The sequence below is a fragment of the Macadamia integrifolia genome, chromosome 3 (assembly GCF_013358625.1).
Source record: "Macadamia integrifolia cultivar HAES 741 chromosome 3, SCU_Mint_v3, whole genome shotgun sequence".
Taxonomy (NCBI): Eukaryota; Viridiplantae; Streptophyta; class Magnoliopsida; order Proteales; family Proteaceae; genus Macadamia; species Macadamia integrifolia.
In genome coordinates, this window is record NC_056559.1 from 12780794 (window position 1) to 12799415 (window position 18622).

Genomic DNA, 18622 nt, shown 5'->3' on the forward strand with positions numbered 1-18622 from the left:
TTTTTTTTTTTTAATGCTATTAGTTTCATCTTTTATGTGGTCTTCCACAGCATCTCTAAAGACAAACATGTCATAATTTCAGACGTGATTGGGCGATCCATCTTCCAATAAGTAGCTTGCAATCATAGGACATGGAGATACAATCAAATTAAAATGCGAGGGGAGAATTAGTTGGTGTTCCACACCCCATCTTGGGAAGAGAGAGGATCAAGATCATCTTCGTAAGTCAGTATGGACTCCTCTCTAATCTCCTCGTAGCAGTGCCTAGGGGGAACACCATTTGGGAGGAAGCCTTGAAATTTGGAGGTAACTACTACTACTACTCCTGTTAGTAAAATGGATGCTCTTACCCAAAAATAGTAACATGGTTGCGGGATCAAGGGTAAAAGATTTCCACAATGGTAGTCTGGGGATCACTTTTACATACCTTGAATTCAGATCAGTTTCTCGTATGAGAACATTTTCATATAGGCTTATGACGGACACATGATCAAAGTCCAATGCAATGAAGAAAGTGACTTAATGGAGTCCACATGTTCGTGTAAGCCTTTATGAGAATTGAGAATGTTCTCATACGAGGACTTAATCTGAAATAGTGAAATGTCTAAAATATTCCACCCCTAATCATCCTCCTTGTTGGAAAATTCGAAAAGGAGAACCCTCAAATACCCACATCAGAGGAAACCCTCTCCCTTGGATAAATTGTTGGAATTCCTTTAGTTAAAATAATTATATTTATTATGTCAGCATACTAACATATAAGAGGGTGTTTGGTCTAGTGGTATGATTCTTGCTTTGGGTGCAAGAGGTCGCGAGTTCGATTCTCGCAACACCCCTTTATATTTTTGCATCATTTGATAGAGGTTTTTTTTTTCCCTTTGAGGAAAGGGTAAAACTGACTAAGTTTAAGTTACCCGCCCTTTTCGCAGTCTCAAATCTCAATACTCATAATAGGGCGACCGAGTCAGCAAAGCCAAGTCATGAATGGAACGAACAATGGAACGACACAGAAAGAAAGGAGAGTGTGAAATAATAAAAAAAAAGAATGAGAAACAGAGCTGTAATAAGAAAGTAAAGCCAAGAGCTTAAAACAGCAACCACAACACAACAGAAGCAGCTTCCAACCTTTCCCTCTTTGGCCAATTTTGTTTATCCTAACTCTCACACACAAACCCTTTTGCTTACCCACATAAAAGGGCCATTATAGATTCTTGGAACATCTTGCTTTCTTCCTCATTCTGAGGAAGTCATCTCTGGTTTTGGGATCCAATAGTGACCTCTTTACAATGTTGATACAAAGCCGCTCCCGGGCGCTTATCCTTGTAGTACTCTCCTTGTTGGTTGTCTCAGCAGTCTCCCATGACAAGAAGCTCAAGGGAGTGACTTATGATGGGAGATCTTTGATTATCAATGAAAGAAGACAGCTTATCTTCTCTGGTTCAGTCCATTACCCGCGTCTTCCTCCGGAGGTAAACTGCAACAATTCAATTCAATTCAATGCAATTCAAATTTATAAAAGATTTTTTTTTTTTTTAAAAGGTTGTGTTTTTGTTCAGATGTGGCCACAAATCATCAACAAAGCTAAGCATGGAGGGTTGAATGCAATTGAAACTTATGTTTTTTGGAATGTTCATGAGCCTGAACAAGGCCAGGTAAGAAGACACAGAAGCGAAAAATGAAAACAGAGTTAGTTTCTTTCAATTTACTTGTTTTGAGATATTGTTTTGCCTTTCTAATTCAAACTATATTTACAGTACAATTTTGAAGGAAAATATGATTTGGTTAGATTCATTAAGTTGATTCAAGAGAACCGTATGTACGCGATTCTCAGGATTGGACCCTTCGTCCAGGCTGAATGGAACTTCGGGTATTGTTCAACTTCCCTGTTTTGATTTGCATTTTCTTTGAGTTCTAAATTCTGTTTTTAACTCTTTATTAGTAAACTAAATTCCAATGCTTAATTATGTAGAGGGTTTCCATATTGGTTGAAAGAGGTGAACAATATTACCTTCAGAACTGATAACCCACCATTCAAGGTGATTTACATTCTTCTTTCTTGCACCATACCTGGTAAAACCCACAAGTGTCATCTAATCCATTATTCTTTTTTCTGGTTTGTAGTATCACATGAAAAAATTCACCAACAAGATTGTAAAGAAAATGAGGCTTGAGAAGTTATTTGCCTCTCAAGGAGGTCCTATCATTCTATCACAGGTTTGGGGCTACACATAACTATCTCACTTTCCTTAATTTTGATGATCATGCCAGCAGTTGCAATCTAATCCATGGTCGCCACAGATCGAGAATGAATATAATACCATCCAACCTTCATTCGAAGAATCAGGTATTCAATACATTCATTGGGCAACAAAAATGGCTCTGAGCCTCAAAACAGGAGTCCCATGGATGATGTGCAAGCAACAGGATGCTCCTGATCCAGTGGTAAGTGCATACCAACCACCAGAAGTGTTTGTGATGAAAAACAGTAAAGACTAAAAGGTTTTTTTCAGAAAAATTTGGGAGAAATTTAGTACATGATATATTAAATTTTAAATTTAAACCAATAGAACAGTAGTTAAATTCTACTCTCAGCTGAACTAAAGAAATGTCATTGTAATTTGCAGATCAATGCATGCAATGGAAGAAACTGTGGAGATACTTTCACAGGCCCAAATAAACCCTACAAACCCTCTCTGTGGACTGAGAACTGGACTGCTCAGTGAGTGTACTCTTAATTAATGACATTAAATTAAAAGGGAATTTACTGCTCATTTTAATGTCATAGACTATACATATGAGAGAATAGATAGAGCTCGTCATTGTGGTATACCAAATCTAGAAACTCTCTCTCTACTCTCAAAACACTTTACAATCTATCATTTTTAATCATTCTGCTTGGTTATGTGAAATAGCTGTTTGAACAAATATCTTTGGCGATTACAGGTTCAGAGTATTTGGTGATCCGCCATCTCAGAGGTCGGCAGAAGATATTGCATACTCTGTTGCCCATTTCTTCTCTAAGAATGGCACTCTTGTAAACTATTATATGGTCTGGATGTTATAATTCATTTTCCTGTGACATAGAGACCAATAGATGCAGAGTATTGCTCTTAACAGGACTGCCTTTTTTTTTGTCATAGTATTATGGAGGAACTAATTATGGTAGAACAGCAGCTTCATTTGTAACAATGCGTTACTATGACGAAGCCCCCCTCGATGAATATGGTGAGACATATGGATCATGTGTTTTAATGGTTTAAGTCCCATGGTCCTCTTCCCAATTCTCTCATTTCACACATTTCAATTTTGTCTTCAGGTCTGCAGAAGGATCCCAAATGGGGTCACCTCAGGGACTTGCATACTGCTTTAAGAATGTGCAAGAAGCCTTTGCTTTGGGGGGTTCCCTCTGTTCAAAATTTGGGTCTTGGACTAGAGGTAGGAAATTAAATAGGACAAAGAATGAGGGGAGAAGGGGGAGAAAGAAAAAGAAAAGAACGATTTCCGGTTTTATATTTTAATGGTTAAAATATTGAAGGAGTCTTGGATGTTCTGTAATGCAGGCCCGAGTTTATGAAAATCCAAGAACCAATGAGTGTGCAGCTTTCTTGACCAACCGTGACCCTAGGGTGCCCGCGACTACAAAATTCAGGGACAGGGACTATTACTTGCCTGCACATTCCATTAGTATACTCCCTGATTGCAAGACTGTGGTCTACAATACTCAAACGGTAATAATTCACCTTCATCAGATTCCTTTTCACTAAAAAAAAAATCACAGTGAAGCATATAACCAGAGAAAGCCACTCAATGAAATAGATGTGAATCTCATGAAGAAGTCAAAGAGGATGTATGGTGACCCTTTTGTATCTATTGTAAAACAGATAGTTTCCCAGCACAATGCAAGAAGTTTCCGTGTATCGGAAGTAGCTAACAGAAATCACCACTGGCAAATGTCCCAAGAAAAGGTTTCTACCATTATTGATGCAACTGTAAGATCAACAACCCCATTAGAACTCATGAACCAGACCAAGGATACCTCAGACTACCTCTGGTACACTACTAGGTGAGGCAAATTAAATTCATCTTTATCTAAGAGGGGATTGTTCATAGATATGTTTTGCTTAATGCTGACACTGGTGCAATTCTTATCATAGCATTGAATTGCAGAATTATGACTTACCGACGCGAAGTGACATAGTCCCAGTCATCCAGATTGCAAGCAATGGCCATGCACTGCATGCATTTGTGAATGGCGAATACATAGGTACCTCTACCTGTCATAATTTTATTTTGAATGACTATGAGTAGTGCTTCTTGTACAACCTTTCTCACAGCTTCAAGAGTGTTGTTTTACTCTTCTAAGCACACTCCAGTTATGGTTTTCACTTTTCAGGATCTGGATTAGGTAGCCACATAGAAAAGAGCTTCACCTTCAAGAATCCTGTGAAACTGAAGCCCGGAAATAACCATATATCACTACTGGGCATGACAGTTGGATTCCCGGTAAAGAATACAAGCATTTGATAGCTGCTTCTTTTCCCTTCATGGTTTACACTTAACATCCATTTCTACTTTTAATGAGAAGAAACTGAACAGTTTTACTCTTGTGAATGATTGAAGGATAGCGGAGTCTACTTAGAGCGTAGGATTGCCGGAGTTCACTCTGTATTGCTCCAAAGTTTGAACATGGGTACCATTGACCTAACACAGAATGGTTGGGGACATAAGGTACAATTGAATATATAAATACAAATGTATAGGAGCCAATGATCAACAGAAACTGGTTAAGCATTGTTTCTGTGGCACAGGTTGGTGTGGAAGGAGAAAAGCTCCATCTCTATACCCAAGGGGGATCACACAGGGTACAGTGGACTGAAGCCAAGGGCAGAGGACCTGCTCTTACATGGTACAAGGTATATTGAGAAACACAGATCTTCTTTTGTATAGTGTTCTACATAGACATAGAAGAGAGAAAAAAATTCAAACCCATTTGATATTTGACTCTGTAGGAGAGTTGCAAATTGCAAAATGCCAAAAAATTTATCTGTAATCTAAAAGGGCATCATTTTGTTATGGCAGGCATACTTTGATGCTCCAGAAGGAGACTCACCTGTTGCTCTCAATCTGACAAGTATGTCAAAAGGCATGGTCTGGGTCAATGGTAAAAGCATTGGGCGTTACTGGGTCTCCTACTTGTCACCTCTTGGGAAGCCTTCTCAGTCTGAGTGAGTATTTAGTTCTGCTGGTTTTCACATAATCTCTGTGCCTTCTAATATGTTCATCCATGGTTTTTGATTCAGGTACCATATCCCAAGAGCCTTCTTGAAGCCAACTGAAAACCTTCTGGTTGTGTTTGAGGAAATTGGAGGAAACCCAGAGAAGATTACAATCTTGACTGTTCACAGAGACGCAGTGTGCAGCTACATCACAGAGTATCACCCACCACATGTGAAATCATGGAAGGGACAGGAAAGCATGATTCAGTCTGGGGTGGATGTCATTAGACCACAAGCTATCTTGAAGTGTCCCAACCATAAAGTGATGGTCAAGGTTGAGTTTGCAAGCTTTGGTGATCCTGTTGGAGCCTGTGGAGACTTCACCATTGGAACTTGCACAACATTTGATACCAAGGAAATAGTAGAAGAGGTCAGTCTCTCTCTCTCTCTCCCTCTATTTAATTATTTATCTATTTACTTGGGAACTCACTTGAGTCTGGTGGATTGGAACAGCAATGCTTGGGAAAGAATGCTTGCACCTTACCAGTTGATTGGAAGAAGTTAACCAAGAAGAATGAAGAGCCATGTCCAGGAATCGTTAAGACATTAGCTGTTCAAGTGCGCTGTGGACATAACAAGAAGCATTAGAGAGAGAGAGAGCTCAGCTCTGTAATCAAGTATTAGTGGGCGTTTTGAAATTTTGAAATGAAAAATGTTGTAAAAGTTGAAGCCATGTAGAAAGATTGCATTTCGAAATCCAATCAGTTAAAGTTGTTATAAGCACATTAGGGGTTTCCATGTTTATGAACTCTCTCTCTCTCTCTCTCTTCTTTCTTTCCTTTAACACCCCCCCCCAAAAAAAAGAAAGAATTCTCTCACTTTTTTCTATTATTTATTTCGGTAAAGGATCCTATCCAATACGTTGGGTTCCCAATACAGTATCCCACGGTTGAGAAGACCTGAGGGTTTGCACCCATGTGTTGGAGACTTAGGGTGCATGTCTTGGTCCTCCCAATTATCAAATGCCGCATTGGGCACCCAACACATTAGAGAGGAGCCGAACCTATTTATTTCATTTCATTATTATATAACGTCATATGGGAGTAAAATTGTCACATACACATTGGCATTTTGGTCGTCAAAAATTTAAAAAAAAAATCGTAAGGGAAAAGGAAGCATGTGCCACGAACACTAGGATAGCCTAGTGGTAGTAGCTTCGGCTTGTGGAGCCGGCACCCAGGGGAGGAGGTCGTGGGATTGAACCTTATCGTACACATTGTGTGAGTGAGTGTGTGTGTTTTCTTATTTATTCTGTACCCACCCGTTAGATGCCCAAATGGTTAGGGCAAACTAAGGATTGTATGGATTAGGCACACGGTCTCAGGTTCGATTCCCCACCATTTTGGACGTTTTCTTCAAGATGATCACCACACTTCCATTAAAGCTGCAGATGTATTAACATTTTTTCCACAATGGCTATCACCATGTACTTCATTTGGGTCGCCAGGAACAGATACCATTTTGCTGAAATCAAACCCAACTCGTGATATCAGCTTGGGAACATGACCTTCTAAGCTACCAATCTTCGAGATCCAAGACCTACCCTCTACATCTGCAACCTTTAGTTCCACCACCACCTCTTTTTTCTACCTCAATTTCTCTCAATCACAACCTCCTGTTCTTATATCCGATGGCAACTTTGACCATACTAGTAAGGAAGCAGGATGAGACTCAATTCTTTTCTTTGAGAACTCAATCAAAATGACAAATATTGACTTTGGCTATGCAGAAAGTGCACAAAAATCTAATTTTCAATTTCATAAAAAGAAAAAAATGTCTGGCTAATAGTTCCATTACTATTCTATACTTTCTTAAGCATCTAGAAATACCTTTGATCAGTATCCTAAGAAAATTGGGTCTCTGCTTCATCCTTTATTGGTTTACATTCCCCTCCTTACTTCAGGATTTTCGGCAATATCATTTTCATAAGGTAGGCTCAGTAAAAGCAATCACGGAGGGTAATGTTTGAAAAAAATGCAATAGAAAATAGAAAATGAGAATAATACTGGGGTAATTCAAATTGCAAAACAATTTTGAAACAATATAGATTTTCTTCTCCGTCCTTGCATGCCCATACATTTTTATGCTAGGGAAACAAAATATTTCCACCTTATTTACAAGCAATAGCAGCAGACAAACTCTGCGATTTTCCCCCTTCAAAAGTTTCTCTCTGTTGGCCAAAAGCTCAACCAGATTCTTTCGATGGGTACTGAAATCTAATTTATACTATTCAAGAATTGAGAATGAAATCCTGGGGAAGGGAAGGACAAAACATAAGAGGAATTTGGGATGGTGGGTCAGTGTGCAAGAAGGTTCAGAATTTACAGGATCGAAGGGGAGATAAAGTTAAAATGGGAAAAAAGCGGACAGAGCGGACCCACCCGTCCTGAAACTCTACCGGAAGATGCAACCTTGTATGGCATCCAAAAGGAAATAAAACTGACCTCAGTGACACTTTGGGAAGGGCAATCGGAACGCTTCATTGAACTCAACCGGCTGCATCTTCTAACGACAAAATATTCGATGGATTGACCCACGCTTTGACCCCAAAATTTGTTGTGATGGGATAGTATATACTAATCAATCAACTGGTTAGTATCATCAGGACAAGTCGAAAGAACCTTGGCCTTCACTGATGGCATATAGTAGTTTCTTGTACATAATTTCCTGTGTTCAAAAGAAAAAAGTGTCACCAACAGAATATAGAAGAATGAGCAGGAATTATGATAACCAGACTTGAAATTGCAATTCTACTCGATGTCCTAAAGGGCTGGGTACCTTTGTAGTATACGGAGGAAGCTTGAGGTAGTTAGCACATGTCATAACACTAGGAAGGTCATCATCTACTGATTCAGAAGAACTGATCCCGTTTAATGCTGTGTTCGTTGTGGTTGAAGAATGCTGTAGTCAAACAAAGTGGAATTTAGAAGCAGGTTCTTCATCTCGACCAAACAACAGCTGATTAACAAGTCGTAAAACAAACCTTTCTCACGATGGTCAGCTTCGGATTCAGCACAGCCAGACCACCAGGTGGGAGTCTTGGAGCACCAGTTACAAACTGGCAGAATGCACGCTGCTGCTCTGGTGTAAATTCTCCCATAATCTCTAGCAACTAAAGACATCCAACCCCCCACCCCCAAAAAAAAATAATAAAATAAAATAAAAAGAAAAAGAACATTTAAACAATGTAAGCAGGGAATAAAGCAGTCTCAAATTTATTCTCGAATTGGAAAGAGGCATACATTAACAATTGCAGGACTCTTGGCAGTGTATCCATGATCGAATTTTATATGATCAACAAGCGTCTCAGCCTGCACCAGAGGGAAGTTGCTTAAAATCCAAAATGGACAACAGCAGTAGAGAATGACCAGTTATAGAAGAAACAAAGAAGAAACAGTAGATTACCTCCCATAATTCTCTACGCCCGCAGAGCAAGTAGTCTAGTTCGCTAGGAGAAAATATTTGCAAAGATGAGATGTCAAAGACCTGATTGTAACAGCACAAGAAAAACTTGAGTTCATCATACATAGCGACATGCAGAAGCCAGAAGCAAAACAAGAGAATGCCCAACCAACCCCTCCCCCACCACATGGGTGTTTGAAGGGCACGAGGGCAAAAAGTTCAGAAATATGACTAAGTATTGTCAGAAACAATAAGAATGCCACCAGACAGAATAGAAATGGATCCTCAAGACTGCATAAAACAAGAAACAGATGGGATCCACACTTTACTGTGGAAATAGAGACCCAATGGTATAACATACCAAGGCCATCAACAGTCAGAAACCAAAGACAGATGAACTGCAGGAAAATTGAGGGAACTGCCAAGAAACCACACAGAGAGAGAGAGACGGAGGGAGAGAGAGAGAGAGAGAGTAGAATGCCTGGTTGAACCCTGCTCTAAATGCTTCCTTTTGCCGCATAATTCCTGTCTTGACAGTCGCATCAACGACCAAAGAAATATATTCCTCCAAGTTATTAATATCCACCTACAATGTCATTAACAGAACTTCAGGTACATGCTCAGAACATGATATTAGAGTAAAGGAAAACAAACAAATAGCATGCTGAAGCTAAAAAGGCAGACTACACACAGACTATACCATTTCATTTTCTGCTCCAGGTTTTAAAACATAATCAGGATAGGCAGGAACAGAGAAACCCAGGCTGAGATCTTCAATGGGAGCACCATGGAAGAGTAACTCAGCAATTTCATTTTGATGATTACCACCCATTGCTTCCAGATACCGCTTCCGGGAAACAAGAACTTCTAATTCTTGCAGGATCTTTCCAAATTCAGCATCAAATGAAAGAATATCATGCAAATCGAGCTCCTGCAGCAGATTAAGAAGTTAAACAACCACCTACAATGAACCAATTAAATAAGTTGCATATCCAAAGGATATACATAGTATTTTGACCCATGGGTAATCAAGAAAAAGTGAAAATCCAAGCAATTAAAACTTACTTGACCAAGAACAAGCTTATAAAAGGCTGTCGACAATGGAAGATCCAAAAGCCGGCCATCTTGAAGAGCTTTTGCCATCACTCGTCCAACAAGCCGGAAATATTCGATCACTTTCGAAAACTGGCTACCATTAGAAGCATCTGCATTTGGTGGCCATGGGCGAGGGAACAATCCAAGAGGAGCTTGTACTAAATCTCTGCCTTCTACAGTAGAGTCGAGCCCAAGTTTCTTCATGTCTGAAATATCTTCAGTACTGGTTTTCTGGTTGTCTCCGTCGACTTCTATTGTGGGTTTTCCTGACAAGGAATTTGACCTCCACATGCCCAGACTAGCCTTTTGCAGGTCATGACTCAAAAGGGTATAAAACTCCAGGGTAGGACCCAATCCCGTGCCAACCTCACCAAAATACTCTACTTCTAGAACAGCCTTATGACTGGAATACATCTCCATAACTTTAGCTGCAGAATCCAAAATGCGGTTTCTGGAGACACGAACCTTTTGACGCTGTAATCTCCCAACACGCACCTCCCTTTCATTTGTGGAGCCATGACCATCTGCACCCTGTTGCTGCTGCAGCCGATGCAATGCCCGAGACAATCCAAAAGCAGTTGAATAGAAGTACTGCCTCCTTGTCTCGAAAGGAAACAAGAATGGGCATGCCTTCGTTAGTTGGTAACACCATAAAGGAAGACTGCCACTGCACAATGCAAGGGCATCCTGGATCTGCCGAGCCAATTTTGGAGTGAGCTTGCTATTGATAAATTCTTCAGGTGGTACCTTGCCACCACTTGCATTAAGCTCATCTAGACTTGAAATCTTTCCCACTGAGAAGTCATCTGAAACTGCCATGACTCGCAAACGTGGTGCTAACTGATTCAGACCCTCCAACACACGCAACAATGCCAACATGTTATAGGTAGAGTTAGTTTTCTCAAGATCACATGGAAGCTCCCCTTGCAAGATACTATCAAGAAGGGAGATTTGATGCCACGACGTGTCAGAGTTAGAATTGGAAGCTGAACTAACTTTGGAAGATTTTGATGTAGTGGAAGAGGAACCTCCTGTTGAAGTCCTATCAATTTGGCTGTCTGCCTTCTGGTATGTGATTGTATAGATATCATTCCACAGCTTGCTTCCATCATTAGGAATAAAATCAGAGCCGGTATACCTTTCATCTTCATCCTCATTGAGCACAAGCTGGCGTTGGATTGCCTGGTATATTGTCAAGTGCCTATTAAGTTGCTTTCCACCTGCTGTAAATATTAACTTGGCTGGGTCATTCAAACCACAAGCAAGAGAAAATCCTCGGCGATCTCGGCCACCCCTGATACCCCTACCACTAGCTGAAGCAAGCCCAGCCATGGCAGCTGCAGCAAATGACATTCCACCCTTCGAACCAAATGCGCTCCCTCCCCTAAAATCAGTGGAGTTCATGCCTCGGACTGTTGTAGCTCTGTTGCCGGAACCAGAGGAAGGATTGGTCTGGCTATCACTTGTTGGAGGGGCAGCATTACCATCTTCAGCTGAATCTCCCAATTTTACATCATGGACCTTGTCAGGCATGCAAATGGGAAGAGAATCATCTCTCAGCACCTGATGATTTAAGAATCCATCAGAACAATAAAATAATTCAATACACATCAAACTCTCTTGCGCTCCACACACACAGTGGCAAGTAACCTTCCTACAGACAAAACAGGCTCGAAATAATGTTAATACATGACTTCTCCATAAGGCAGATGGAGTGGGACCGCCACTTCCTCCATGTCCAGCCACATCACTCCACTTCCAAGTAGGACATGGAGCAAACATACAAGCATTGTACGGTTGTACCACAAAATTTAAAAAGAAACAAAGTTCTAAATGCCTATGCCATTAACAATAAGACGAGAAAATAATAACCATAGAAAATTGATACTAATAACAAGCCTTTACAGGTTCGGAAGAAAATACAAGAAATAATTAATTTAACATTTTATTGATTACTCCAAATCCCAACATAAGCTGGCTGGAGAGAGAGAGATCCAATGGTCTCTACTAATCTGGAGATATTCATAGAGATAGGAATAAAAACTATGAACTTTAAATAAGAGGACTAGCACATGATATAAAATACTTTCTCTTTCTGAAATATCAGCAAATTGCTCAATAACTCCACCACCTTTCAATAAATTATCACGACCATAATTTATTACCATCAAATACAAAAAGACAGAACAGATCATCAGACTGGCTGCCTTTCGCTAATGGCAAATATTGATGGGGATTTCTCTGGTGCATTTCAGCCAATATAGTAGTTATGGTCAATGATTTAAGATAAGAAAAAGGAATCAGCCACCATTAGCTAATAATTCATTTTGTCATCAAACAATCAACAATGTGTAACAAAAAAGTAGAATACTGGTAGTAATTTCCATTCTTAACTGAATAGAGCCAAAAGTCAAAAGTAACATCATAAGATGAAAACTCATTCCATGCACCAAATGCTAAAACCTGAGTTTCCATTCAAGTCTCCTGTAGTTTCTGGCACCCTAACCAAGCCATACTGTACTTGAGTCCTTAACATTCTTCCTTAAAACAATTAGACGAGAAAAAACAATTTCATGCAGCCTAAAGAAGCAAAAACTGCAGGGAAAAACTTTCTCTGCCTATGCCATTAAACATGTATATCACTGCACAAATCCACCACACAATATTTTTACAGACTACAGGTGGCATAAATTGAACAGTGTCGAGGCTGCTGTTGGTATTCTCTTATTTCCCCCAATTACCCACTGATATCAGAACATTAAGCACCACTGTTGTGTCAAGTAGCTAACATAAGCTCAAGTCAGATCGAACACAGAGATTTGCAGTCGGGACATTTTCTTGAAATGCAAATTGTAAATCAAGTCCTGGAAATTGATTTCCAGAGGCAAAGTTCAGCAGTACTTCCACTTCAGATCTCAATAAATCATTAATAAAAAGATAAACAGTAAGGCTACAAACCTCTTCATGGTCATCATATTCATCCTCTGAGAGATCATCCTCTTCAATCACCAATGCATCATCAATCTCAACTGGAGAGATATCCAACTCTTCTTCCTACATAACAAAAACATGCACAAATGTATTCCATCCAGAGCCACAATAAACGCAATTGTGTACAAATAAAAAAGAGCAAATGTCATGAATAGTGACAAGATTAAAGAATAAAGAACACAATTAATTTGAATACCATAAATGTGCACCGATGGTAGTTCCAAATTAATTATTTCATATCCACACAATCACCTTTCACATGCTGCTAATTGAATTTATAAAAACAACACCCAAAACTTTTCTACAGAGTTATTTTCCCCGACTCTCACAGGCTAGGAAGCAAATAACTCAAATAAGCAACAGGGATATTCGTGTCAACCAAAGTGGAAACCCATTTACCTGCCTAACCCAACCCTCATTTGGTGGTTAAGTATATACATACATCATACATATGAATTATTTTGCCCAGCTCACATATAAGACCTAGTCCAAGCTCAACCTATCTATTAGGCATGGACGTGAAATGGAGGCCTTTGAATGCTTCAGCTAAAAGAGCCAAGGGTTGGCCTAAACTATGACTCTAGGAGAAGTGTGGAAAGACATGCATAATTTAGGACTAGTAACAAGTATGGCTTTGAATAGAGCTGATTGGAGAGAAAGGATCCATATAGCAGACCCCACTTAGTTGGGATAATGCTGAGAAGAGGAGTTGAGTTGTTGCATTGTGGTTGTTTATTAAGATTTCTCAAGGAATAAGTAGTATTCTGCATATATTTCTAAGCAATCATACTGTGTTATGAAAATAGGTAAGTCTGACATAAATATAGGTTCAATTATACTGCACAGTATGTCAATAGACAACTGGATGTTGAAAGTACGCAAATGCTTTTTTTTTCTAAACGAGAGAAGGTAAGGAAATGTTATATACTGGACAGCATATGTTAGCTTCCGTTTCCCATATATCTCTCAATCCCCTCAACATCCAGTTGTCAAATGGATGTTATACATAGGAAAATGTTTTTTTTTTTTAATGAGAAAAGGTAAGGAAATGTTATATATTGCACAGCATCTGTTTGTTTTCATTTCACATGTTATTTCAATCCCCTGAACATAGATGAATTCAAGAAATAAAAGTAACACACCTCAGAGCTAGAGTCCCCCCCGTGTGCTGGTTTCATTTGTGCATCTTTTTCTGAAGCTGCTCTTCTACGAGAAGCATTTCTTGTCTGAGGTCCCCTTGTTTCATCTAGAGCTGATTTAAGAACAGCTTTCCCCTTCCCTTTAGAAGAAATTGCAGTTCCCTCTTGTTGATCATCTTTTTTAGCGGAACCTCCAATGGTAACTGAAGATCTAGATCTAGTTGAATGACGACGCGTTGAAGAAGCAGGGCCAGAGGTGGATGGTGATGTAGCACCAGTCCCAGTGGGTGTATTCCCAGGCTCAGAGTTTCCAGAGGAAGCTGAAGGCTTCTGACCAGATTCACCCCGCTGAATTCTTGGCCAAAGAAATTCTTCAACTGCTGCTAGACTTGCCAAAGGATCAATAAGTACAACATTAGAAGAATAATCACGAAGAGATTTTTCTCCTTGAGCTCTGCATAGACGCAGTTTAAAGGGCTGAGACAATGCACCGAGTCCAGAGGAGAGACGTGAACTTCCACTAGATGACCTAGATGAATGGCTCAGAACAACTGGAAACCGCTCCAAGGAGGATAAAGCATTTTGCAGTTTCTGAACCAAGACACTCATGGGAGCTCCACTCCTGTTATTAACACCAGCCTGACTAGCAGGAAGGGCAACCGCGATGAATGACTTAAATCTCCTTAGTGCTTGTTGCCGAAGCTTCTGTAGGTTAGCCTCAGACACTCTCTCCTTCGAAAAGGTTCCACACGAAAAGTAATTCAGCAGAGCTGCAACAACCCCACTACCAATGAACTCAAATGTGGATACACCATCTCCTTTGTTCAGTTCATCCAGCATCTCAGATATCACTCCAATTAAGTACTCTTCAGTGTCAGCAGAAAGATCAGGCAGGCGAGACCCAGCAGCTTTTGTTTTGCCCTTACCTTTGGTTTTTTGATCATCAACACCAGCATTCAACTTCATGCAAAGATTCTTCAAATGAAGAAGATCATCGGTCACTCCAACTTCAGCTGCTTCAGGGTCTGCACAAAAATATTTATCCTTGAAAGCTTTTGCACAAGCACTGACAGCCATGCGAATGCTAGAATTAACAGTTGGAATTTCCACTGAAGTAGGGGGAGAACCGACACTTCCAGGTATAATGCTTTTTAACTCTTCCAAAGAATTTCCATCTGGATTTGAGCAGCCGCTGCGTCGACGGTAACGCCTAGAGCGCGATGATGTACCAGGTGTGGAGTCATTATCCTTATCAACTGAAGATGCTTGGGCAACAACCGTACTTGATGAATCAGTTGTTACAAGTGTGTCTACAGCATGTACCACTCCTTCTCTGACAAACATCTTTGAGAAAGTTCCTGGGAGTTTTTCCATAAGAATCTCTGCTATCTGGAGTGCAGGAATCAAGACTTGCGGATCTTTCCAAGCCAAAACACCAGCTAAGAAACTGGGAGAATTGAACCATAAGATTTCCAAAATAAGTTGAAATGGGTTAGCACTTAAATATCATTCAAGCAGATAATAATAATCTCATTCATCCATCATCATCAAGAATCAAATACCTTGATATATTAGTTACACTCAGTAATGACTGAATCATATCTGCTGTACTGAAAAACATCAATTTCCCAATAACCGAAAGGCATTTGTGGCGAACTGGACCATTGACACTGGATCCATATATCTGCTTCACATGAAAAAAATTGGACCTCCGTTATTCATCAATTGAGAAAGTAAAATAACAGCCAACTGAATTAAAAGCACCAACCTGTATTAAAATAGGAAGAAGATCCATTCCAAATTGCTGTAAAAGCTCAGGTTGATCTTGCAATAGCTTTTCACGAGGAGAAACCTCAGGAACAGTTCCATTTGTGTCTTCCTGTTTCCCAGAACTGCTAGTAGGAGACTTCTTTCCAAGGGATCCTTTCACTAGAAAACTAGAGCAGGTCGGAAGGGAAATGGTCCCTTGTGGCAGTGGCGGGAGAAGCTCATCCACAAGATTGACAATCTCAAAAATCTATAGACCCATCAAAGTAAAAAAATTTCAAATCATATGAAAGAAAGATGTTTTAAATGTTCATAACATTAAATTACACCATAGACACCCTTTTAGGATACAATTTTACACTTTGTTCAACCAAAAAAAATTTACACTTTCAAAATCCTATCACACAGTAACAAGTGAATAAAGATAAAAAAAAAAAAAAAAAGAAGAAGAAGACATCCATGCCAAGCACACCACAGGATCCTGATTGTATTCTAACCAAGAAAATGTAACATAGTCCTGTCATCTAGGCATTGCTTAGCCAACAAAGTAGTCTTCAAAAGCAACACATCTGCTCACTGTAAGTTGAGTCTGCTGCAAACCAGGGAAGATTAAGAAGATTGCAGCAGCAGCAGATGCCACCACCAGTGGAGGAGGAGAGGTGGGCGATTGCAGCATCTGCCACACGAGGAGGAGGAGAAGAAAGAGGAGGGGGAAGAGGAGGAAGGGCAAGTATCTCTTTTGGGCCATCTGACTTCCATTTTATCTTCCAGCATTCTCTCCACCATCCAGCAATGACGAGCAGAAAGAAGACATTCCATCTCCCTTTCTCAGAGGAAAGTCCCAAATAAATTGGGCTTACATTTGTATGTGTGAGAAGAAATAACATTTTTATGTCAAACAATAAGTTCTTTGTATTTAAAATTGAAAGGGAGGAGAGTTTGCCCCTCTATATTTCAAAATAAACGGAAGTCCCTAAATTTCAAGTATAGACCCCTCTTTATGAGGGCACCACTTAGATATACATGGTGCCATCTAAGTACCAAGACGCAATGGCACCTGGCCAACGGTGGGCCATGACATACATAAGGCCATTTGACAGGTGTCTTCTGAATAATGCAAGGAGCAAGGTAGTGGGAACGGTTACTTAACTGATTTCTTACGTTCAAAATTTGAAGGTTGCTATTTAAAGGAGAGAATTTCGGCCAAGAAGAGGACAATCAACAACAACAACAACAACCAACAACAACAAAACTCATCAAAATGCAACTCTTTACCAATTTAGTTTCTTTTATAGTGATAGATTTTACTTAGGACTCTTTCTTTTCAATAGATGTGATTTTAACAAGTTCCCCACTTAGTGGAACTCTTGTATCTGTTCTTAGAATTCATCTCAATGAAGTGAATTACTTTCTTCGGGATTCAATTTCCTTAGCTTCCCTTTGAGTTTGATTTATCTTCAACAATCTTAAAGTCAAAGTCCTTGGAGCAATCGAGGCAAGAGGGAACTCCATTCGTTTGATCGAAGTCAGATTACATTGAATCCGTCCAAAAGGGATTCTGGCACGCCTGAGCGAAAACAAATACAGTCAACGTATTGTAGGAGACCAAAAGGGAATTATTTCCAACATTTTTTGGCACGCCTGGGTGAGACCCCAAAAAGAAAACTTATGTTGGTTTGAGGAAGAAGAAATGCCCACTAGGGGGCAATGTAGGTGCTCAACCAGGTGCAATAATCCTGCAAATCTGCAAAAAAATGCCCACCAGGAGCAATGCAGGTGCTCAACCAGGGGCATTAATCCTGCAAATCTGCAAGAAATGCCCACCAGGGGTAATGCAGGTTCTCAATTAGCGGCAAATCCTGCAAATCAGTGAAGAAATGCTGATGAAGGCGTTATGGAGAACCTGTCAAAGGTAGCCTAACCCTTGAATCAAGAAATGCAAGTGCTTAACCAAGAGTAATCATCGATTGCCCCAACTCTTGTGTCCGTACACCTTCAAGTGAGTAGGTTTCCGGATCGAAGCTTTGTAAGTCCTACCCGTTGCAAAAGCCAAGACAGGAAGAGGCTGAGATATCAAATAAAGGTTAAGTGAAAGAGTTGAGGATAAAGAGATTGGTTTGAATGTTTTCCACAACACTTACGTTGGTATGGCCTTGTTTATGTTGACAAGTGTAAGGGGAGTTATAAGAGATAAGTTACAAGCAACAGAGGATAAACTTACGAAGAGTTTACAATAGATTGGGAACTCAACGTGCTTAATTTTGGCCTTGGCTTTATCGTCAAAGGATTGCGAACCCAAAGTTCTTGACTTGGTCTTACTTATCTAGAGTTGACATGGCCCATGGAGAATTATCGCTAATAATGAGTGTCAACCCATATGAACTAACGCGAGATAAACTCGTGAACTCGTTGGGTTTGTTTGCGGCATAAAAAATTGGCCAAGACGCTTCATCTTTTCAAGTCGATGAATGCTACACACTTGGTCTTGTTGGCTTTGATCTACGTCATCTCAAGGAGAATCTTAGGCATACCGTTAAGGCAGTTGACGCGGAGGAGGCAAAGAAGATTATAGACGTCCTAAACTTGGACATTTTGCATCAAGATCATGGAGAAATTTGACATCTTCAAGGTTTAGGGAAGGGATAAACGTCAGTAATGGCTTTAATCGTTGAAAAACAATGAACGGTAAAAAGAGGATGTTCCATTTCCTTTTGAATACCCATTTACACATGTCACCTCAAAAGAATATGGAAACCGCAAAATGGGAAGCGGTTAGCATTTTCGTGTCGTTAGTAATCCTATCCGAGTAAGAGTTGGTAATGGATGAGAACTAAATATTTTCTCTCTTCCCTTCTATTTATCTCTCTTCCTCAGTTCCTCCCCTTTCTTTTCTCCTTTTTTTTTTCTCTCCATCATTTTTCTCTCTTCATTTCTCTTTGCAACAAAGATGAC

The 18622-nt window shown here is 39.9% G+C and overlaps 2 protein-coding genes, 1 long non-coding RNA gene and 1 other non-coding gene across 4 annotated transcripts in view; 2 read left to right on the forward strand and 2 right to left on the reverse strand.

Annotated features, from left to right (window-relative positions):
- The first annotated feature begins 764 nt into the window (after nucleotides 1–764).
- Nucleotides 765–836, forward strand: TRNAP-UGG. Its single transcript has one exon. It is a non-coding gene; the product is annotated as a tRNA-Pro (tRNA).
- Nucleotides 837–1046: 210 nt separating this feature from the next.
- Nucleotides 1047–5673, reverse strand: LOC122074725. The gene is made up of 2 exons (XR_006139037.1): nucleotides 5111–5673; nucleotides 1047–1474 (listed from the first exon to the last, which is right to left on the reverse strand). It is a non-coding gene; the product is annotated as an uncharacterized LOC122074725 (long non-coding RNA).
- Nucleotides 1557–5864, forward strand: LOC122074724 (beta-galactosidase 11-like). The gene is made up of 18 exons (XM_042639673.1): nucleotides 1557–1652; nucleotides 1755–1867; nucleotides 1970–2036; nucleotides 2122–2214; nucleotides 2299–2442; nucleotides 2625–2719; nucleotides 2944–3049; nucleotides 3141–3225; nucleotides 3317–3435; nucleotides 3561–3728; nucleotides 3882–4063; nucleotides 4155–4264; nucleotides 4394–4503; nucleotides 4621–4728; nucleotides 4809–4913; nucleotides 5080–5225; nucleotides 5301–5646; nucleotides 5730–5864. The coding sequence occupies exons 1-18, from the start codon at nucleotides 1557–1559 to the stop codon at nucleotides 5862–5864; spliced, it is 2328 nt and encodes a 775-aa protein (XP_042495607.1).
- Nucleotides 5865–7270: 1406 nt separating this feature from the next.
- LOC122073253 (E3 ubiquitin-protein ligase UPL3-like) overlaps nucleotides 7271–18622 on the reverse strand; it is a 21320-nt gene continuing 9968 nt past the window's right edge. Inside the window, exons 6-17 of the mRNA XM_042637805.1 lie at nucleotides 15672–15920; nucleotides 15466–15587; nucleotides 13907–15350; nucleotides 12732–12827; nucleotides 9744–11336; nucleotides 9379–9609; nucleotides 9160–9264; nucleotides 8682–8762; nucleotides 8519–8587; nucleotides 8260–8388; nucleotides 8055–8177; nucleotides 7271–7943 (exon numbers count right to left, since the gene is read on the reverse strand). Of these exons, the coding sequence (XP_042493739.1) occupies nucleotides 7878–7943; nucleotides 8055–8177; nucleotides 8260–8388; nucleotides 8519–8587; nucleotides 8682–8762; nucleotides 9160–9264; nucleotides 9379–9609; nucleotides 9744–11336; nucleotides 12732–12827; nucleotides 13907–15350; nucleotides 15466–15587; nucleotides 15672–15920 (4308 nt within the window). The 3' untranslated portion in view covers nucleotides 7271–7877. The remainder of the gene's footprint in view (nucleotides 7944–8054; nucleotides 8178–8259; nucleotides 8389–8518; nucleotides 8588–8681; nucleotides 8763–9159; nucleotides 9265–9378; nucleotides 9610–9743; nucleotides 11337–12731; nucleotides 12828–13906; nucleotides 15351–15465; nucleotides 15588–15671; nucleotides 15921–18622) is intronic.

Excerpts from the sequence above, each read along its gene's own strand:
- LOC122074724 (XM_042639673.1), top strand. The coding sequence starts at position 1,557 with ATGTGGCCACAAATCATCAACAAAGCTAAGCATGGAGGGTTGAATGCA. Across the intron at positions 1,868-1,969 it reads CAGGCTGAATGGAACTTCGG|AGGGTTTCCATATTGGTTGA; the intron begins GTATTGTTCAAC and ends TTAATTATGTAG. Across the intron at positions 4,265-4,393 it reads TGTGAATGGCGAATACATAG|GATCTGGATTAGGTAGCCAC; the intron begins GTACCTCTACCT and ends TTCACTTTTCAG.